At 40.1% G+C, this 23,360-nt stretch overlaps 1 protein-coding gene and 1 long non-coding RNA gene across 4 annotated transcripts; both read right to left on the minus strand.

Annotated features, from left to right (window-relative positions):
- Nucleotides 1-23,096, minus strand: PDSS1 (decaprenyl diphosphate synthase subunit 1). Of its 3 annotated transcripts, none has more exons than XM_027695708.1 (11): nucleotides 22,992-23,096; nucleotides 21,347-21,411; nucleotides 20,373-20,496; nucleotides 19,876-20,006; nucleotides 13,013-13,154; nucleotides 11,773-11,884; nucleotides 11,576-11,685; nucleotides 4,857-4,937; nucleotides 4,560-4,673; nucleotides 1,186-1,266; nucleotides 1-441 (listed from the first exon to the last, which is right to left on the minus strand). In XM_027695708.1, the coding sequence occupies exons 1-11, from the start codon at nucleotides 23,094-23,096 to the stop codon at nucleotides 301-303; spliced, it is 1,206 nt and encodes a 401-aa protein (XP_027551509.1). In that variant the 3' UTR covers nucleotides 1-300. The 3 variants fall into 3 exon arrangements, with proteins under 3 accessions (XP_027551509.1, XP_027551511.1, XP_027551510.1); XM_027695709.1 differs by lacking the exon at nucleotides 1-441 and adding an exon at nucleotides 888-968; XM_027695710.1 differs by lacking the exons at nucleotides 19,876-20,006; nucleotides 20,373-20,496; nucleotides 21,347-21,411; nucleotides 22,992-23,096 and adding an exon at nucleotides 14,649-14,736 and having other exon boundaries at nucleotides 177-441.
- On the minus strand, nucleotides 5,177-11,565 carry LOC113973518. Its single transcript, XR_003536234.1, has 2 exons — nucleotides 8,863-11,565; nucleotides 5,177-8,703 (listed from the first exon to the last, which is right to left on the minus strand). It is a non-coding gene; the product is annotated as an uncharacterized LOC113973518 (long non-coding RNA).
- Nucleotides 23,097-23,360: the final 264 nt, after the last annotated feature.

Raw genomic sequence — 23,360 nt, forward strand, 5'->3', positions numbered from 1 at the left:
TTCAGTTCTCATACACTGATTTATATTTATTCTCATTGTGGCCTTTGTGCATCAACATGTAAACATCTTCCCATCCCCCACAATCAATAGCCCCCCACTAAAACAATTGTACAGCACAGTTTGATTTGCTCTGAATTGCATTGCTTCCTGCAGTAAAACACTTTAAACTTTTGTTTAAAAAAAAAAAAGGTTTTTTTAAAAAAATAATTTTTGGTAGCCTGTGTTGGAAGCAAATAACTGTTGAAATAAATGTAGGCACAGTCTGGTAAGTAGCTGCCAGGACGAGTGGAAGGAGTTGTCTCACTTGTCTCGCATGAGAACCATTTCTGTGAGGTGGACGAGGGCTTCCCTCTCGGGGGATGGCCGCAGTTTGCGGATCTCTCGCGTGGCCGCGTGGCAGTAGCGCTGGGCGAGGTAGGTTGTCTGCTGCACACCATCACTCTGAGGTGGAAAGACAGTGAGAGGAAATGGGTAAATGATCAGCCTCCCTCCTGCCTTTTGCCTCTCCCAGTTTACAGGGGTTTTAAGGTCAGTAAGTACCCTGAACACTTAATTATATTGTGCAGGGGAAAGCAAGAGGATTCGTTCTATATTCATGGAATCCTACATACCTTCCCCAAAGTGTCAAAATACTAAAACTCATCCATGCTAAATGTAAGTATACTTACAAAACAGCACTGGTATTAATAACATATTAGAAACTAATGGTTTAACCCCTCCCCTCCTGCCCTAAGTATGGATGTGCAAAAAAAGTGCTATTCTGAAAAAATAGGTATTAATTTTGCACAGACCATTATTCAGTCTTTTCAGACCAGAGTCAATTAAAACTGATAAGGGGTGTGCACTGCAGTTACAAGACTGACTGGTAATGATGTGCCACTTACACCAGTTGTTGGATACAGCTACTCCTCAGCTGAAGGAACTGAGTTCATGCATGAGCTTTTTACTTTTATTATGTGGATTTTATGCTATGGGAGGGAAAAAAGAAAAAAAAGCTCTTCAGTACCTATCATTTCTTCTAAAACACTGTACCAGTAAGACAGCTGAAGAGTTCTAACTTGGCATTTTACACTGCATGCTACTTAACAAGTATCTGACAATGCAGCCCTGCTATTTTACTTTGGAGACAATGAATTTCAGACCAACTTCAGTAGGGAAAGCAGAAATATTTGGTATCAGTCTTACCTGCAACACATATTTCCAAGCACGTTCAACATCTCCTGGCCTACTGAATCTCCTCATTATCATAGCATTCATTTCTGGAAACTAAGCACAAAGGGAGAAGGTTTTTGTACCGCTTTTGTTTTCCATGTAGCTGCCTGCCATGCTAAGGTCAAAACGACACCGAAGTTATTACGGGTATAGCTTTAGGTTCATACTTGCAGTCTGCATAGGACTGTAGTACAGCAAAGCTCAACATTTAAACTTAAACTGTCTGGCTCTGCTGGCTGTACCCAGTTGGTAGCAAAAGGCAGCACCTGCCATTTCATCATGTTGAGCAGATGATCTACTGTGGTAATTTCTGATGTGGCTACTCCCTGGAGTATAATCTCCTTCAGGTATTTTTCTATCACAAATGATGCTTAGTGTTGTCACAGCTCAAAGAAGCACTTCTTCCCCCCCTGTGTACAACAGTGAACACAAGAGGTTTGTTGTTTAGCTGTTATATCCACTTATACTTTCTGTTGTACTGGGATTTTATGTACACAGGCTCTGCCCTGTGGAAAGCTCAGGACTGATTTTTTTTTTAATAAGAAAGAAATGACAACTATAAGGTATTTTGTTTTCAGTCACACAGCATTTGTAGTTAGTAGTCCATGCTCAATTCCCTACAAATCAAGTAGGTAACTCAAGTCAGTTGTGTGAGAAAGTCGCATTACTTTACTTATCTAAACATGCAGGCTCTTTCTCCAGATAGCCTAGAAACAGAAAAACCTGGTGCTTAACAAAGTAAGGTCACAATTCAAGGCACCTACTCTGCAGAAAAATTCTTTTTAAAGGAAAGAGGTCTTGGTTCATCTTCTTTGAAAGGATTAGTCAAAGAAAGATGATTTTATTGCCGTACACTTGTAAACAATAATCTGCTTTCCTAGCACACCTTTGGTCCTGAAACTGCAGCTCCACAACCTTGTTCGGGTAGAAACGCGGCATCCCTAACTGCTGTTACATTTCCTTACTACTCATATGAAGTCTTCTTGGAGATGCATTTAGAAGTTTATTGGTGACTCATACATGTATATGGAATCACTTTTTATATTTAAGTGCTAAAGGATATGAAAATCTCCAAACCTGTAAGGCAAAGCTGTTATTAGCCACTCTGCAGATTTAGCAGACAGTGTATAAACACTGGACAGGAATGCTTATAATAAAAATAAACCCTCATTCTTCAGCTGTACTAGTTTAGGAATGGCTTTAGAATTAGCATATACTAGTGTATTTCCTTAAGAAATAAATGGGGTGGGGTTTTTTTTAACTGAGTGAACTAACTTTAAATACTGAATAAATAGGTATCACATCAAGCTAAACATTTTTATTTTCTATAAAGGCCTCTCCTTAATACTTTAATGCACAAAGATGTATTTCAGAGGGAGGGGAGAGGATGAGAAGAAAAGGCAGCTGTCACTAAAGACCCAGAGCATGTTAAAAACTGAAGAATGTTTTTCAGAAGACAACTCGGGGATAACCAGCTATATGAAGGGATTTGCAGGATAGTAGTAATATTAATTTGAAGAGAAAAGACAGCCTATAATTAACAATTACATTTTGAACTGTCTTCAAGTCCTGGCTCAGGAATTTTTATTCTCAGACACAAGTAGATGAAACATCTTTCAGAAGCAGCAAAGACAAGTGTCTGTTAAAGCTCCACATTTTTTTAGCGCTTATGCCTTGTTTATGTATCCGTTAAGTCTGTAGTGCTGTTCTTCCAGTTTCTTGAAAACAGCAAAAAATTCTCAGCAGAGAAAATGAAGTTAATGTGGAAAACTTTGTAAGATGATCAAGTTATCTTTCAATGCAAAAATATATGCTTCCCATCTATCAAAAATATGAGTAAAAACATTTAAAACTGACCTACAAAGAGCAAGATTTTAAAATAGAACTGACAGATTTTCTTTTCTTGTATTTTTATATTATGAACTAATTTATCTTATAAAGCTAATTAAAAGACAGGTGAATTTGAAAGTCAGAGACAGAAAACCAAACAAATTAATAATAGTTTTAATTTAAAAAATGGGAATATTCAACACCCACAAGACAATCAGTGTCACCCATTCTCTGCCAAAATCAAGAGTATTTGCAATATGTCTTGTTTCTCTCTGTAACTTTAGCACACACAAAACCAAACTGTTTTACAATTGCATCCTCTTTCTCTGCCTGAGTCTCTCACTGTTCTTTAGATGACTCCAGTTGCTGATGACTAACAGTTCTGAAATAATGATTCAAGAACATGCTTGTGAATCCCCCAGATGATTATGTGGGGAGGGACTGAGAACATGGAGAAAATTGTTCTCAATGTGCATTCGTCTGCATTGTTAATTGGCCCATACTCTGTGCTTTCCTGTCTTTTCTGAGTTATGGATCCTTGTAAATGCCCTATGTATAAGGAAGCAAACACATTCATATGTTCCACCTTGCCCCACCCCAGGCTCTTTTAAGAAAGAGGGGGAAGTAAATGTCAAAGTTGCTGAGGTTTTTTTTTTTTGTTTTAAATGATTTAAAACTTTTCCAGTGTCAAGCTCTCAGCAGTTCCACTGAGAGATCACAGACTAGAGCTCTGCTGGAACTAGATGTGCCCGTTTTTGTATGATGCTGTGAAGTTGGTAGGAGGAACTGCTTTTGAAGTCTCAAATCTTCTTTCCTCTGGTGAACCAGAAACTTGAGCAAGGCACATTAAACCAGTTTCTTCCCCATTTATGGATTAGCACCAATTTTGATGTTTCTTTTGGTGCTGCTTGCACTCCTGTTTTCCTTGAACTCCTCCAAATAATTCTTAAGGCACTAAAAATCTTGACCCATTTTAAGCTTGTTTTATTTATGACACTCCTTCTCTTATCCAGCCTTCAGAAGGGAAAGCTTTCTACATTTGTAACTGGCTAATACTTGAAGACAAAGAGAGAAGATATCAAATCCAGTAAATAGAGGTACCCACCTAAAAGCTAGGCAGGGATTTCAGTTCTTGGCCCCAGGATGGATACAAAGCCCAGAACCTGGCAAAAGAGCTTACACACGCAGTCAAGCCTGGGAAGAACAAGATGTCTCAGGAGAGAACATAAGCAAGAAGCTACTTAGGAATAACCTAAATAAAACATGCAGATACTCTGTGAGTACCTACAAGGGCCTAATAGTAAGAGGAGCTGTGCAGGAAGGTGATTCTCAGTCTGTCAGAACATGTGTGCACACAAAATCCATCTGATCCTGAATGCACAGATTTTTCACATGGGCCCAGGCCCCGCTGAATGCGGATGCTGTAGCATTGATGTGTTTATGCTGGACCTGGGTGTCCTGCTGTGAGGAGCAGTTTACACTTTCTGTTTCGAGGAAGCAGATTCCTGTTGACTTACCTGTCGACAAGCAAACAAGACAGGGCCTGTGGCCAATCCAAGCTTGAGATCTGCTGCTGTTGGTTTCCCCAGACGGTCGGCACATGATGTAAAATCCAGCACATCATCTATTAGCTGGGAAAAAAATAAATATGCAGATTATTTAGAAACTTCCTTTTTAAAAATGAGAACTAAATACAGAATAATACTTGTTAAAGAGAAGATTTGCAGAAAGGATTAAGACAGCCCACTTTGATTTCTAAAGCAGTTTGGAGAATTTTAGACTTTAGATCCCTTTTAGTTCAATAAAAGCACTACCTGAAAAGCTATGCCAACATTTTTTCCATACTGGTATGCAATCTCATGAACTTTGGGATCAGGGCAGCCTAGAATTGAAACCTGAAAAGACAAAAAAACTCAAGTAAATAGAAAGCTTTAGTTAGCATCCACTTTTAGTCCCTCACCATAGGTGTGACATAGCCAGCACAGGCAGAAGGGATCTGGGAAAGGCAAAAAAAAAAAAGCTGACTCAGGGGCACATTCTTGCTTATCTCTGTTCATGGAGACACACAATGAACCAAGCTTACTAGAAAACAAGGCTGAAAAGCAGTGTGATATTAAAACTATATTCAATTCTGGTCTGGAAAGAGATTAGCTTTATTAAATATTTATTAGACTTAAAAATTATAATGTAAGGATAAAGAGAGAAGATGTGGATGCACTGCACATGCAGGCTAGTGGTTGTATACAGTCCAGTGACAGGGAAATTAAATTTATTACATACATAAATCAGCTAGGGGGCAATTGGAGGTCAGACAACAGATAAATGGACATTACATCTCATAAAAGATCACAAAACTGGACGTGTTGAACCCAGTACAGCGGCAGTTGAGATAAGGAAGATTATTTTTAAGGTGATGTTAACTGTAACTGACTTGCTCAGGAAGATGAGTTAATTGGTTTGCAGGCAAAGGTACTGAGGGATAATTAGTGGCAAAGACAAGACAGCACATCAAGCTGGCAAAAGTGTCACTAAACTGAGATAAACAAAACATTTTAACTGAGTACAGATAAAGGAATCAACTATCTAAGAGGCAGAAATTTTGCTGAATAAACTCCACAAAACTAAAATACAGGGCACAAATTAAGGTTTGAGAATTAATATCTTGCCTCAAAGTAAGGGCACTTATGCTTTTGCATTTAAGCATTGAGTATACGCTTCACAAAATCAAGTTGGTTATATTTAAATACTCAGATTTATTTCATCCTTCAATAAGGCAATTAGGAACAGGGGGCAAAAATCCATCCTGGTTTATTGTAGGCATTCCAAATCCGCTGTGACTAACGGAAGGAGTGAAAATACATTTTATTTAACGTAAGGCTAAAAATATATGCTGGGAAAGCCACACAGTATAAATATATATATATATATAAACCACCCAAATATATATATATATATATATATATATATATATATAAATTCCTCTTTAAGACTGTGTAAGGTAGGATCATAAAAAAAACCCAACCCCCAAACCAACCCCAAATTAGAAGCAAGTCCAGTAGTAGCTTAGAAGGTGAACATGAAGAGGGAAATAAGAAACAACACTATATTCTAATAAATGTGATGGCACAAGATTAGAGATTATTTCATGCATCAGTGCACTTCATAACTGAGCATCAGAACACCTCCCACTCATAACCGGCATCCATGGATAATAACTAAAACCCAGAGGAATCTGGATGCCTAAGGCATTAACAGCATCTCACATTTCCCAATTTTATTTAAAAGAGGAGGACAGTACAGCAGGAAAATACTAATACTTATGTCTAATAATCATACAAAATCCTGAAGGCTATTAAACAGAGTGAACTGCAAATATGAGATATTTAAATAGATGTTGCTAGGGACTATCAAACTAGAGTATTTTGCCCTTTTATCCTTCTTTAGGTACTTGTCTCTTAAACAGCGGTATTTGCCCCAGAGATCTAACGTATACTGCTGTACCATGCCTAGCAAACTTCTAGTTGCTTCTGTAATATAAATCACATAATATCCGCAAGGCAGGGGGACTGCATCTACCCTTTTTCAATAAAATCTTTACCTACCACCACATTTCATCTCATGTGGAGGACTAAAATACGGATTTCAGTGGAACAAAATCCTAATTAATGGCAAAGGATCAGAACGGGCACTAGTTGGCAGAGGCGGAGAGGAAGTGCCATGTAAAGAGAGGAGCTTCCTCATTTAACTTTAAAAGTCAGGAAGAACAGAGCTACTCCTGTTGGTGGACAGTTTTCAAGGGACACAGACATCACCTATACAAAGAATCCCACCACTGTACGTACATGCAAAAAACAACCCTTAGACACAGAATAGAACACAAGAAAAATTCATCAATGCACAATTAACTCTCGCATCTTTGCAAGAGAAGACTGTCATAGCTCCTGTTCAGGTTATGAACATTTCTTGTTCATATACAAAAGAAAAGACAAACAAAAAGACAAAATCCAGGAGACTGATTTGCCAGTCATCCTCAAGTGAGCAATCCTCTAATCATGACCATAAACCTGCAACATGGCTGGGTCGTGTCTACCAGGGAGTTCCTTCAGGACGCAATTTCTCAAAATGCTCTTGTAGATTATTGCCCCCACCTGGACACTCACCAGGATGCAGCCAGGCAGCTTGTCAATCCCAGATGAAGTTTAACTGAAGCCATACTGGGAGATAACAGCATGCATTTGCAAATACAAATCAGGGTAATCAAGTCAATGCAATGATATGTTTAAATTATAAAGCTCATCCCTTAAAAACATCCTATAGCTCCCCTAATAGATATGACTTGTTGATGACAAATTTAATCTTGTAAGAATTCAGACCTGTCCTCCACTAAATCATGATGAAAAATCCTAACACCAAGTGGAACAAATTCTTTAGAAATGTTCTCTAAATTCAATAAAGCAATAAATTTGCTCGGTATTATTTCAAACACACTTCTTGCAATAAAAAGTTGTTTCTAGTATGTTATATGAGAGACTGTGAATCAATCTTGCCTCTTTACTGAATTTTACATCCGTAAAATATATAATCAGCTCTGGGTAGATAGATCCCGCTCTGATATTTAATATGTGACAATATGGCAGCTGGTGTTGAAAGCACTTGCACATTTCTACCCTGCAGGTCACAGAGGAAAACCTGCTGCTGTGCCAGGATATGCTTGTATAAACAGTACAAGAGATGTTTGTTCTTGCACTCCTAGATTTCTGAAAAGGAAAAGGCTCTAAAATCTTCCCCTTTTCCAGACTTTCTCCTCCATGCCCATCTCTAGAAGCAGTCAGGTTCCTGCCTTCTCATTCATGGCTCATCCACTGCTGTTCTTCTAGACAGGAGCACTGTTCCTCTTTCCAGTAGAATCACAGAATAGTTCAGGTTGGAAGGGAACTCTGAAAGTTATTTGGTCCAGTCATCTGCTCAAAGCACTTTACTTCACAGTTAGATCAGGTTTCTCAGGGCTGTGCCCAGTTGACTTCTGAGCAACTCCAAGGATGAAAAGTCCCACACTCTGTCTGGGTGACCTGTTGCAGTGTTTGACCAACCTCATGGAGAAATTTTTCCTAAGAGCAAACTGAATTTTTTCATGAACTTGTCCTTTCACTGCACCTCTCTCCATCCTCTCCGTGCCCTCCAATTACAAGGCTGGAGGATTCCCCCTTTGCCTTCTCTACTCCAGACTAAAACCAGCTCTTGGCATATCATCTGCTCCAGTCCCTGCCATCACGTTGGCCCTTCGCTGAACTCACTCCACAGTGTCCATGTCTGTCCTGGAAGAGGGAGGCCAGCCCTGTGGTCTCACACATGCTGAACAGCCCTGTATGTGCTGGCCATGCTGGCAGCGATGCACCCACAGTGTGCCTGTTCCTCCCTGCTGCAGGCACATCCTTACTTCCTCCAGGATCTTCAAATCCCTTTTTGTAACTGCTCCTGCCAAGGGGGTGGTGAGGGCCTCCCTGGGAGAGTGAGATGACTACCCAGCAGAAGGCCCCACACACTGCAGAGAACTATCTTGTCCCAAACCTGCATTTTCATGCATTTGACCTTTTCTCAAGTAACTAACATTTTAACATGCTAACCAAGTACCTGTTTATGAAGAATTGTACTTTTATAGAACTGAAGATTATCTGCCTGAATATCTGAGACATTTATGCTAATCTTTTTTCATAGCAAAAATTATAAAGAAGTATCCCCAAAGGACTGACTGTATTTTAAATAATAAGGAAATTTACTGGCTGACCATAATATCTGATACTACTGATGCTATTACCCTACTTCTGTCATTAGCCATTATTGCAGTCTGTGTGCTTAACTGGGCTGGGGGGACCAATTCTGCTGGTGGGGATCAGAGGTCTTATCTTCCTAGACACCAGTTCCACAATGTTGTAGGTTTTCTGATGGAGTCCTGTGCACACACCAAACGATGAACTAGTTACAGCAGGAGCTCACAGGTAGATCCAGAGCTGCAGACTATTTGTTTTCTTCGGTCCCTAAGGCAGACCTTCCACACACAGCCTTACCTCACACAAGGAGGCTGCATGCTTTCTCCTAATACAGAAATCAAGAATGTCAAGTGCAACTTTACACTTATCTCAAAGCAAGCATGATTTAATCCCTCTTCTGAAAGTATGCTGTGCAAAATATAAACGGCCTTATGAGGCTTAGGAATTCACATTATAGCAGGGTAAAAAAAGAAAGAGAACCTGCTCAAGTTATTTTGCCATCTCCAGCTTGCCTGATGACTAAACAGAAATTCCACTTCAGCTTTATTGTTTCTGAATTCTTGAACCAAAGTCACCTCTCGTGTTTCTTTGAAAAATGCCTTTCAGTAACTAAGGCTTCAATGACCGTCTGGGCCATCTACCACCATTTCCTTTTGCAATTTATTACTTTGACTGAAACTTTGTAACATTCCCCCATGCAGAACTATTGTAGAAATAAACTGGAGACTGGGATGGCTCTAACATCTTGAACAGACTATTCTGTCTATAAAAAAAGTATTTTGCTAACTTAAAGGACTTTGATTTAAATGCAGTAATGCTTTGGCATTGCAGAAGGTATCTAATACAGTGAACTAGACTGGTGTTGACAGACTCTATAATCTTGCTTAGATATTTTTCCAGGAATACTCTATTCTTCCATCTCTAAGAATGTAGAATGCTAAGATGCCATCTGAACTTGTTTGACATCTTCTTTCCAGTTAATACTTTTATTTTATTTATGCACAGCCACTAATCAGTTTTTCCCTATTATTAACAGGAACTGAACTGCTTTTAATGGCACACTAGCCTGGTTGTAACTGATGTTCTGAAAACCAATAATCTCTTTCCTTAGCTTTGTCCCTAAAAACAAAATATGAATACTCTTGATTCCCTAAGTGAATTTCAAGCTAGAACTGATGATCTGGATCATTTTCACTACAGAAAACAGATCTCCATTCTGATTCCATCCATTTCCTTAGTAGTCAAAGTCATCTGAACAAAAATGTGTCAAAACCCAAACATACCAAAAAAACCTCCAAATCTCAAACAAAAAAAATTCCCTTTTCACTGCTATCAATGGACCTCTCCTAATCCATGCAGAAAGAAACTGAGGGAGACATACATATACAACTCATTGCTGCTCTGTGCAGTAAGTATGGTTTTGCCATGAAGACAGTCCTCTCACTCGGCTTTCCTTTATAACACAAATCTTACAGCATATAAAATTCCAGCAATTCAGCAATGGAACAACTCAGACCAGCCACTAGAAGAAAAGCAGCCAACCACCACCCCCCCCAGCATTACAGCCTCAATCTTGAGAGAAGTGCTTAAAGCCTTAACTCTTGCAAGTCAGGAAAAGGAAAAAGCTCAAATTAGCACATTTGTAAGGAGAATCCACCCAGTGGGAAGGTGATTTCTTCTATCTGCAAAGATTATTTTAGAGAGACTGTCAAAGTGAACAGAAAAACATGTATATGTTTTTACTAGGATAGCAGAATAATGTGATGCTCTTTACAAGTCCAGGTGCCCACTGATATAAAGAAGACTTGCAAAGAAAATTCTTGCCAGGGTCATACTGCCATTAATATGAACAATCCAAAAGACTTAATTTCTTTCCTCCAACTAGAATGAAAGACATTTTCCCTCCCTATAAAATCCATGTCTCTCACTCTGTGTGATCCTTTTGATACAAGCAATTTTCAACTGCTGTCTGTTGCACAAATGTACCAGTTCTCTGAAAACAAAACAAGATGATTAACATTAGCAAAGATTTTTAATCTAATTCTCTTAGAACTCCCTCTTGCTATGGAATACACCAGAATACACCAATATACTGCCTTTAATTAAAAAAATAAAACTCTCTTGGGGTAAGATTATTGCCCACCTTCTCCATTTTCTGCACTAAAACTAAACATGTATTTTTGAATAAGAACATAATCTTGAGTTGGATCTTTTTGTAATCAAGTAACAAAACTGAATGACAGGTAGAATTGGATATAGCAACTGATAATTAAAACCCAGAGACAAATCATGTACATGCTTCTGTTCTTTTACAATATGGTCTACAGTATAAACAATTAATTGTTTCCTCCCACTGTTATCATTTAAGGTCTCACTACCAATGAGTAGGGACAGATGCCAAAGATGACTTAAAATCAAATTATAGGCTCAAGAATGATCAACTGAGATGAAAACTACTGCCTCAAGGTTGGAGAATTTCATAAATTAAAGGCTGCCACTTTTGAGTCCTTATTTTGAGTCAAGTGAGGATAGCAATAAATCTGTGTATGAATAAAAAACAGAAAAGAAAAAGTGCAAAACAATATTGGAGGCTACACAGCTGAATTGTGATAATATTCACAGTCTCAAACCCGTTCACATTCTGGCTGGATACCATTTAAAGGGTTTGCTTTGGAGGGTCTCCAGAGAAAACAGCAATAACTGGGAGTTTAACTGTGAAGCTCACAGTACGGTGTGTTAACTTGAGAAGAGACAGACGTACATACTGCTTTACAACTGTTTGCTATAAGACTCGCGGTCTTCTTAAAAGTCTTCTCGAGGTAGTGAGCAAATCTCTCATTCTCGTTTTCCTTGGAACCCAACTGGAGGAATTCACCTAAAAAGATGCACAGATGGGTGGTTTTATTTATGGCTTTACTGCTTAGGCAAGCAAATCTGAAGAATAAACAGAAAAAGACCTTACCACGCACCAGATCTTCAATCACCTGAGTTAGAACAGAGACGATAGTAGTATTTCCAATTCGGGCTAAAGCTACAGAAGCAGCTGAGAGGATGAAGTCACCAGCTAGAACAGCCTAAGAATAAAAAAAAAAAAAGGATCTCTTAAGTCTTTGCCAGTGTTAGTAGAGATGATACAATTTCCTTTATTTGGCAGATCTACTCACATCACATAACTTTCCTACATAAAGCACAAATATCTCATTGTAACAGAAAAAACAGAAGATCACCAAACGTTGAAATCAGAATAATTTTTGAATCTTATAGTGTTGTTTTTATTTTTCTATATAAGCTCTGTCCTCCCTGTATGCAATACCTGAATACGTGTTTGCCTATGAAGTTTTTTTTGAACATTAGTTCTCTATTTGACCATTCTGTTGTGACTGCTACACCATGTGAACTCTGAATTGCCCTAAGTTCTGGTGCGTCAGCAGTGTATTTCCTTCCTTGGATTTTCTGGTTAAGACCTTCCTTGTAATGTGCTATGAAGAAACACCACTCTCAAAAAAAATTTCCTGCTGACTGAAAACATTTTTGTTTTCACTAATGATCAGACTAATATACAGTGTTCAAGATGAGGTACAAGTTCAAGGTGTTCCAATAGCACTGCAGAGAATGGCATAGGGAATGTAAAATCAGTAAGAATCACAGAATGGGTCAGGCTAGATGGGACCACACGGTCATCTGGTCCAACCTCCCTGCTCAAGCAGGGTCATCCTAGAGCACATGGCACAGAACTGTGTCCATAAAGTTCCTGAATTTCTCCAGTGAGGGAGACTTCACAACCTCTCTGGGCAACCTATTCCAGTGTGCAGTCACTGCACAGTAAAGAAGTTCTTCCTCGCGTTCAGGTGGAACTTCCTGTGCATGTTTCTGCCCTGTGGCTCTTGTCCCATTGCTTGGTACCACTGAGCAGAGCCTGGCTCCATCCTCTGGACACCCTCCCTTCCGATACTTATAGACACTGATGACGTCCCCTCTCAGTCATCTCTTCTTGAGGCTGAACAGGCCCAACACTACACACTACAATCACTCATTATCTAATGTTTTCAACAGTTCAGAAAAGGAACACCCACAAACTGTGTACACCTCTCATACTTTTTCCATCATATCCCAAGACCTAAGGATAGTAACTTTACAAAACTCTAGGTGTTTGTGCTTTGCTGAAATTCAAAGGCAAGTCTTGCACTTATTAGCAAACTCACCTTCCTCTCTCCCCATATTTGATTAAGCGTTCTTTTTCCTCTGCGAGAATTTGCATCATCAATAACATCATCATGAACTAGACTGGCTGTGTGGATCATCTCAGCAATTATGGCCACAGAGCGCTGGCTTGCTTGCACCTCCCTAAAATAAAAAACAAGAACTGTCAAACAATTAAATCTGTTACATATCGTGCAATACACTAAAAGAAATCCCTACTAAAACTAAAAAATGTTTTTCTGAAAACAGCTGTCGCAGCTTTTCTGTGGTCTGAACCCCATTTTCAAACCTGGAATTGGGAAGACAAGAGAAGTTAACATCACATTAATACAGTAAGTGCAATAGGATGTTTCCATCCTTATTAAAGGCCTATTTCTACCTTGCTGCATTAACAGTACTGCAAAACTCCTGCGTTATTGACTCTAATCCCTCTAAATCCAGATTGCAATAAATAGCACAGCATCAAGGACGCTTGGTTTCAGGAGATGGAAAACGGCAGAGAAAAGAATGCCAGATACCTTTGTAGATGAGTTTTAAGTTTTCCTTATCTCTGTATTGCTCTACCTATTAACCAGCATCACAAACTCCAAAGCTAGATAACTCTACTAACCAGCAAGCTGGAGAGATCAGAAGGCACAGAAACCTGTATTCTACATCTGAAAGACATAACTCATGGATCTTATCCTTTATGTTATCTGATTACCTTAAAACCTCAGAGGTTCTTCAAAAGCCTGAGGACTTAACTGGAATTATACCGCAATCACTTTAGGACTGTAAACACCAACTACCTAACACTTACTGGAATTCAGCCTTTGGGATAATCTAACACTGATGAGTCAACTCTCAGTAGTTCACACCTACTTTATTTTTTAAACTAGGTGAAACGGAAGGTAATGGAACAACATAGAAGGAAATATCTAGGGAACAAGACTGGCAAAATTAGCATAAAAGAGCCTACCTAGCTCTCAAAAAGGACCATCTACCCTATTATCCAATTGCCACTGTCTAGTTCTGTACCATCTTTTTTTCTACCTCTTTTCATCAAGGGTTACATGCAGGATCCCAGAAATGGCTATCCCAGACAGCTTTGTCTCATAGCTGTAACAAGCCCACATGGACGCAAAACACCAACAAAACCCAATAACCAAAAAAAACAACAAAAGAAAAAATTACTTCTGATATAGATACCCTACTTCTGGTATACAGACAACACAGAAAATCACACTGTTTTCCAGTAGAACAGAAAAAGAACTGAAACAAAAGACAATAATTCCAGCTCAGCTGTAGGGAATTTAAAGCCTTCCTGCAGTGCCTATGTCTATTAAAATGTAGTGATTAATCACAAAATGAAAGAACATCTTGCAGTGTGCTGACATAACACTGCATTCTGACACCTACCTCTACACAGAATTCTGCATTGCTGTCAGTGGGAGTTTTACATCCTGAACAATAGCAGGATGAATGCATAGCTCCCAGGCTCTGAAAATGTGGCATTTATACAACAGAAAATAAGAGCTGGAAACCTTCATGGTGGTTTGAAGGCAAGTTTTACTGTGGAGTAATAATTTAGTCAAATGTTAGTTCAGTGTAAATAGTTTTCCAAAATAAACTATTCTTACTAAGTAGGAGAAAACTTACCTTCAAAAAACTGTAAAGGTCTCCAGCCTCTTTCATGCACTGGTCTCCTTTTGGGGATTCCCTTTTTCATTAATAATGTCAGCAGACTGGACTTCCTGCTGGGAAGCAGCAGTAAATGGCAACACTCAACTGACACGCCAAAATCTTTCAGTAGTATGAAGGCAGTACAAAACCAGATATTTCAAAAGCAGGTTTTGAAAAGTTCTGCATTTTAGTGCATGTCATCTCTGACAATGACTAAAAATGGCACAGGAATGCTAATGGTTCGTGTGTCTGGTTTCCAGAATGTTATATCAAATGTGATAATTTAATCTGGAAGTTTTTTTAAAATTACTATTTCCATAAAGTCTCAAGCAAGATTCTTTCCATCACTGGCAAAAAAAATCTGCAATAGTTTCCTACAAGCATCTTGTGAGAGTAATTCTGAATCAGAGCATGCCTATTTTAGGGGAAAACACACAAGAAAGAGGATCCTTCTCATTCCCTGCCATTTTTCATTCAGCTTTGCCTGCAAGACAAAAGCAAAAAGTGGCAGTAACTCAAGTCAATAGATAACTGGGCCTGCACTTACCCAGTAAGTGGAAAGATGCCATTTTTAGGTCATTCTCAAAGTAAAGACACCCCAAGATGATACGTACTCACACAGTCTTTTTGTACAACTGTAAGTTTATCTTTTTACATATGCAATATATTAAATTTTAAGTCCTTGAGCATGTTCTGTTTTTCAGGAGGACCTCCCCTGCTTGATTGTGTGATAAGGTTCTATTGACTTACAGTACCTTGAGGTGTTTGTCATTACAGGACTTGTTTCATGTACACTGAACAAGACCAAGGCTCACCTTATAGGTTAAAAAAAAGTCCAAACACATCTCTCCCTACAAATATCCCTCTTCAAAAAAGACAAAACCCCCACAAACAGTGAGGGGGGAACTCAAAATGATGCAAACCAGTATTCACACTCTGAAACAAAGAGCTTTGCAACGTGTTTGCCAGTAAGTAAATATTTTGCCAATTTAAAGATAGGAAATTGCAAGAGAACTTGCAAAAGACCTTGCAAAATTTCTGTGTTTTAACCACACTTCTCCAAGTACATTTCTGCTGTTAAGCCCCTGTGGCTGAAACAACCATTACAGAAATACAGTCTGTGACATGGAGGGCACTACAAACTAGGGGAAGCACAAATAATGTATGTGTTAATATGGGAGCAAATTGCACAGCAGCTGAAAACCAGCAGAGTACAGGCTTCTGACAACCATCATTTGGGGGAGTGAAAGAGGACTAAGGTTGCTGGCAGGTCTTCATATCTTTAGGAAATATTCTATCGAGTTTAGCCAGGTCATTATACATAAATGTTTCTCACACTATTCTAATGAATTTACTTCCCTTTTCCCCCCCTGTTTTCTCTCTTGAGATGTCTCTGTACTTCTTTGGCCCTTTCTTTTTTGTCTCTCATTTTGGTTGCAGAAAGAGAAATAAAAACTCTTATTTGCAAACACCTTTGGAGAATACACTCTAAACAGAAACATTAACTCCTGTCAAGCTAAGTGGTAATTCTGTGAAATTCTGCACACAGGTATGTGAAGAAATGCCAGCAGATGTGTGAAATTGAGGGTTTGTATGACCTCAGGTTAAACTATTTACAGTAATTCTCACTCTCACAGACAGCTTAGTTGCTATCAATAAGCAAAAAGCCACTGCCCAAGGGACTTGGACTTCTGGCACTTAGAACTTCAAGAGAAAACAAACAACATACCAACACAGAACAATTTGAGTGCTTCAGCCACTTATATTTTTGATAATTCTTTATTACAACTGTCATTTTCCTTATTATGACTACAATAAAGTGACCTCACTCTAGAAAAACAGTTAACTTGCTGAGGGTATTCGAATTACTTTGCCTTCATCAAATCTCAACAGAAATGATCATGTCACCTAACCTGTAAGCAGAGATATCTGGGCATTCCACTCCATTCTCTTGAGAAGTCTCAGTTACTCTGGTGGGACTCGGTGAAGACAAAGAGGTCTCTCTGCACTGCCTCCTAAGATCAGGACCTATAACCTTACTAAGTTGAGTCCTTTTATTGTAACAGCCAAACAAAACAAAGTATTCCTTTTATACAAGTATAGCACAAAAGAAGAAAAAAATAACCCCAACAAATAAAAGAGCAGGCAAAAGCATGCTGGGTCTAGCAAGTTATATGACAGTTGAGAATGTGAGCAAGATGAAGCAGAAGCTCAACATCAGTAACACAAACCCCAGAGGCAAGATAAAAAAAAGAAAAATGCTAGGGATGAACAGCACAGGATATTGGTTCACTCTACAAATCTACAGATACTGCAGTCAGTGTCTTTGACTACATGTGTGGGAACCAAAGCTTCAACAAAATAAAACATGTCTGGGAGAAGAATCAATATTAACTGAGGAAAAGAATGGCAAAATACTTTAAGGAAAATGACAAGCTGAAAGAGGAAAAACATCTTAAAAAAGTGTTGTGAGAAGCAGAATGAAAGACAAGTATTTTTCCCCTAGGGTCTACAGAGAGAGTAGCAGACTTACAAATATACAGTGTTTCCTTCTCTACATATACAATTTTCCTCGCAAACATTAATAAATTGGAAGAACAATTCGTCACCTGGAAACAATGCTGCTTTAAGAAACAACAATAATGAAACCAGTATCAGCGTGAACTGGAAGTATATGTATATACAGAGCAGGTGTAACACAGCCTGCCTCAAGAAGCTTGAAAGCAAAAGAAAAGAAAATGCCCATAAAACTTCATTAGCTCATAGGAAGTGAATATCCACACTTTGAGCGTACATTCTTTGGGCATGGCCCAGCCAACCCTCAAAAAACATCGGTCATCATGCATGAACCAAAGAGCAGTACAGTGAAGACTTGTACCAACATATGTGATATTTAATTACAATCACAGGCTTAGAGAAATTGGCAAGAGGCAAAGAAGAGGAAGGTAAATACCCTGAGATTTCATTATATTTCTTTGCTGAAACATTTGTTCTCCCCACTCAGACTTTCATTTTAGAAGCAACATATCAGAGATAGTGACTCAGTCTGGCTTATACAAGGAACATTCAGATTATCGAGGAGGCTTTTAAAACACCAAACTGCAACAGATGTACAAAAGCTGCCAAATGACACAGGCATGTATAAATCAGAGGACTTATGCTGAGGGCTGGCTACTGCAAAGCAAACACCCGCCCCAGGCATATGTGTCAGTTGAACTCGGAGATCACACTTTCTCACTGGCATAGGGCAGGTCTCAAAACTGGTCTTGATGGTTTCGAGACACGAGGACAAAAATATGTCCTTGAACATATATATATGCCAAAACCCAGCAAATATGTTTTGAGCACAAAGGCAAATTCAGTCTTTCTACCACTATTTCTCTTTGATTCACTCTTCAACTCCCACACTACATGACATCAGTTCCAGCCTTCTCAGTATTGCAAGCATAATTTCGTTCATAAGCTCCTCATGCTGCACACTAGAATGAGATAAAACTATTTTTTACTGTTATTCTGACTAGAAAGATGCTCCAAAAACTCACTGCCCCAGCTGTTAAAAGTCTCCTAAGTTTCCATCCTCTTAGCAATAGGAGTCTTTGTCTTAATAGCTCTTTCACCCTGTTCCTGATAAATTTGCAGACCACAAGTCTTCATTCTCCATAATTATCTCTGCAGTTCATGCCTGAAGCTACCTGGACTTCTTCTGAACACAGGGATCTGACACTGAATCTGATGATTTTAGGAAGTGTTTTATACACTGCCACAGCTAAACTGGATATACTAGGGTTGACACACGCTAGGATAACTTTAAGGTTTTTCATAGAGAAGGTGGCTGCAAACCACAATGGAGTTATGTCCTAATGGCACACACATAAGCCTGCAAGCTCAAGCAGAAATTTTTGGTTTATTGTGCTTCCTTATATTTCAGCATGGATGGCTGATGTCATCAGTAAGTGCCATCATTATGCTCCTGTTTTTCAGGTCAAGATCACTCATGAAAATATTAAGCCAATCAGTGCTGTGACAAAGGACATCCCTGAGGAGTTTCACAACCAATATTATTCCTTTTGCTGTCTCTAAGAGAATGACATAGAGCAGTCCTGAATGGAGAACAGAATCAAGCTGAGGCAAAGTTCACTAATCCTGGACAATGTTTTTGTAAAACAAGGGGAACTGGCACACATAAGACAGGACACTGCCAACTAGGTTTTGCCTTCTCCTTTGAAACTATATTCACATAGGAGGGGGTATTCAGGGAGAGGTACCACAAAACAGCAAAATATATGCCATGCTCTGAGGTAGTAATCAAGTCCAACAAGGCATTAAACTACTGCTACAGAAAAGTTGATATAAGAGCTCAGAGAAATCCCCTTTAACACTGACAAATTAGTTTAGAAACACTTCTGGAAAGGGACCAAAAATTTGTTATTTGACATTCTATACAAGGCAAGACTGGAAGCGCAGCTGGAAGGCAGAGAACACTCCAGCCAACGTCTTTCCTCAAAATGCACACAGCAACTGATAGGAACGTGCGGAAAGAAGCATTTGCTATGAGCCAGAGCAAGGACTGATAGAGAGTATAGGTGAACACAATGTTCTGCTCAGTTAAAACTGCTTTCAAAAGACAAGATCATAAGGATTACACCAGCTCTAAGATTAGATTCTTACATTACAGTATAGAAACTTGCTCCTAGATGGTGAAAAAACCCTCCTGATTGTTTTGAATGTCTCACAGCTTTGAATATAATCATACCAATTGCTTAATGGCTTTTCTGCATAATTATTGAAAAAGCTTATGAGAGTCTGTTCTCGCAGCAAAGTTCTTACCTGTAACAAGAGCTTAATAGGAACAGGAGTGGTTACAAATGAAAATACTTTTAAGGAAGTTCATATAGTTTCTAATAAAGCATTTACGCAAGAAGCTAGAATTGACTAAAAGCCTTACAAATATCCTAATTTGGCAACATTATTTATCCATTACCAGTTACAAGTGCAGTCTACAATTTTAGACATGGAAAAATGTAATAAATCCAGCAGTTCCTTTTGCACTGGTAACTACAAAAATATAGCTTCAAGATGGAACTTAAATTCAGGTTTTACTGAGGAGCGTTTTATTTTCATAAAGTTACTAGACATATTTTTTGGAAACACAAGAATTATAACTTTCAAGTATGATTTATGTATCTAAAAGTGACCAACTCACTTGGAATTATTATGGTGAATGTTGCAAGCCCGAGCCATTAGCACCACAATCATTGGTCGAAAGGCCTTTCCTTTCCCATCAAAGTAATAATCACACATTTCCTTAAGTTCTGCTGCAGAGACAAGTAATTCCTACATAAAGGACAAGAACATTTCAGCATAGAAGTCACAAAGTCAATCTGTTTAGTGTAAGTAAAACAATATGCGTGTATAAGGTTATTGCCTGCGTTCATTCCACCCAGTGTAAGCTAAAGTTGTTTTTAAAATTACTGTGAGCAATCTGAAACATAAATGTATTTCATCACTGCAAATCAGGAGACAAAAAATTGCATTCTGGTTCTATAAAACATCAGAAATGCTCCTTTTGCCTTCAGTTTAAGCTTCAGACAGTTGTTCATAAACATAAATAATATTCTTTCAATAAGTGTCGCCCAAGTTGATGGTTTCTATTAAAAACAATCATTGCAACATCCCAGAATAGTCACCAAAATCCCTTACCTTTTTAATATCTTCATAGAGATTCTTCAAGTCTTTTCTACCAAGTTGAAAAGGGTCTTGGTATTTTTCATCACTAACTGTCTTACTGCAGCTGCACAAGTGGGATGTACTTGTATGATGAAACCTGGTGACAGTGTTTTATAAAACAGTAGTGTTGTTAAAAGCAAACTTTCCCTGATTCCTCAAACGGAAACATTTGAAAGCATTTCCTCCTCCTTCTCTTTCCTCACACAAGATGTAACCAAATGGCTAAAACAGATGAAGGCATCAAAACACTCTTTTCAGTCAGATAGTAAGGTAAGCACAGCATAGCTACATATTGGTGATCATAAATCTTTAGGAGCTGGCAAAGCGCAAACAGGAACACCCCCCTGCCCTTAACAGATTACAGAAGTCTTCTGAGACACATAAAACTACATTTCTCTCAATGTACTCCTTTTGAAGACACTATAGATAGTATAGCCTATAGTTGGAGATAAAGCCTTCATCTTCCCATAATATAAGTATTCTGTTAATTTCTTCCCTCTCTTGTAAACCCCTGGAAAAATATTCCTGAATTGCATTTGAAATTTTCTAATTTGCACACCCAGCTACATTATAAATTAAATCAATACTTCCAGGTAGCATGATGATGCTATGAATGTTCATCAGGAAACGGGGGAAGCTCCACCTGTAGGCATCAAGCATATGCCTGATTTACTTTTTTTGTTTCCTGGAGTTGAAGTTTATGTTTCTTATTATATTTCCTTTTCCAAAGTGAACCATGTGTATTTTCTTGCAGCATTCCTGCTTTGCCTGCTACTCTCAAGGACAGAGGACTTGGATTCAGATTTGGCAGCACAGCAGCAGTCTACACGGAATTATCCAACTATGTATTAGAGTGAGCAAAGTTTATAGCTCACAGGTATAACTACTCAGTTCACCCAACAACTGTGTCTTTACCCATTACACAACAATACGACTCTCCAACTTACCGCCAAAATACATTACATATTTTTGGAAACGACAAAGCTGAACTTCTTTGGGTAAAGTGACACATCTGTACAAAATAAAACCAGGGTTAATTTATTAGAGCTTTAAACTGACACAAAACATTCACTACAAAAAACATGTATCTGTAGAGCACTACTCTGTTTCTCCATTTTAACAACCCTGCATCAAAGGGAGTCTCATAATCTCCTTCCATATCACATGAGACATGAGTGATAATGAGAGAATGTGCCAATAAGCACATTAAACTGACTCTTCCGCTCAGGAGTGTTGGACTTTCTCCCCTTGCAGGACCAGCCCAGGAGCCTTATCAGTTAAATTACCAAAACTGCTCTAACGAAACCTTACTTTTGCACTTGTGCAAGGTGTAATTTTCAAACGTTCCCTGTCTTGCAGATAAATCTGGACTGCACCAGTCAAGGCACAGAGAAAAGGGCAAGAGCTATTTCAGTAAACCAGTACACTAACAGAAGAACATGTCCTTGTTTTTCCCTGAAGCAATTTCAATTCAGCTTGTTGCTTATGATAATCTACACCTGCCTATCTCCCTGCTAGATGTCCAGAATCTAACTTCCAAACCTAGCAATGTCTCCAATGATCTCTGCCTGCAGACATAGCCCAGGAGCCTGAGGGAAGGCACAGTCCCAAGTACACGATGTCCAGCTGAGAAAGGAAGCACAGCTTTTGCTATGCTCCTGGCAGTCCAGCCAGGACGACCCAGCCCTGCCCTCCAACCAGCCCTGCCCTCCAACGCAGGCTGACTCAGGGGCCTGCTGGGCTGAGCCAGCCTGAAATCACTGCAATCCACGTGTTCACCAAACTGTCTCCGGAAAAGCCTGCAAAAGAATATTCAAGAAGACCTAGGACTAGAGAACCTGCTTCTCATGCCTCAGTGTCTCCTCGTTTGTAGATTTAAGTCTCTCCTTCGACAGAGGGAGCGAAACAAAAGCACTGTAATGGCTCAAGGACAACCTTTCATCCTCCGTGCGTATGAAAAAAGGCCATGCAAGGACACAAGGGAAGTACAGGAACCCTAACTTATTCCTCTGCAACTCACTGCTGTTGCAGCCCTACGGCTGAGACCTTTGTAAGTTGCTCTCTCATACATCTCATAGTGTTCTGTTGTTAAAAAATAGCTGATCTCTTGCTAATCTTCCTTCGACGAGGGCACAGACAGACTCCCTCCTTTACACAGCTGCTTAACACTGGCTCATGCAAGATGCTGGACACATCAACCAGAGCCCTTTACCGCGGGTAAGAACAGCCGTCTGGCCTTGTGAAGAAGCTGTAAACGAACGCAGTGAGAGAACTGCTCCCACCTCGACTCACACACAAACGCGTTCAAAATCTCACACTAATGAGAACCGCCTTCCCTGCTCCCACCTAGAGAAGGCTCTGCGAGGTTCACCACACTAACCAATGCTGCCCCGAAAACCCTTAACCCAGTGTTTAACCTTGCACCGAGCGCGCTCCTGCCCCCAGCAAGGACCCCCCGGCAGGGAATCGCCTACGGGCCTTCGCCCTTCCCGGTCGGGGGGCTGCGGAACGCCTGTGACCGCCCGGCCCCGCGCCCCGCCCGGGCCCCCTGCCCCATTCATTCCGTGACCTCCCGGCGCCCGCCGCACTCACCGCGCTGGGGGCCGGCGGGGCGCGGGGGCCGGGGCGCGGCACGGAGCCGAGCGGCGGCGCCCGGCGGCACGAGGCGCCGCACCGCCACCACCACCGCAAGGCCATGGTGTCCCCCAGCCCCGCCGCGCCGGCACCGCCTCTCGGCACCGCCGCGACCCGGACGCGGAAACCCCTCGCCGCCACCGCCCTCCGGCGGGGTGCCGGCAGAACACGGGGGGGGGACGGGGAGGGCAGCGGGCACCGCCAGCGCCCCCCGGCGGGGCGCCGACGGGGACGCCCTGGCAGCGGGCACCGCGCACCGCTTGCGCGTCTCGCCGCCCCCTCTTTGAGGCAGGGAGACCTCAGGCCGAGTGTCTTTGGGGACTCGCT

Source organism: Neopelma chrysocephalum, unplaced genomic scaffold (genome assembly GCF_003984885.1).
Source record: "Neopelma chrysocephalum unplaced genomic scaffold, ASM398488v2 Primary Assembly neopelma1_102, whole genome shotgun sequence".
Lineage (NCBI taxonomy): Eukaryota > Metazoa > Chordata > Aves > Passeriformes > Pipridae > Neopelma > Neopelma chrysocephalum.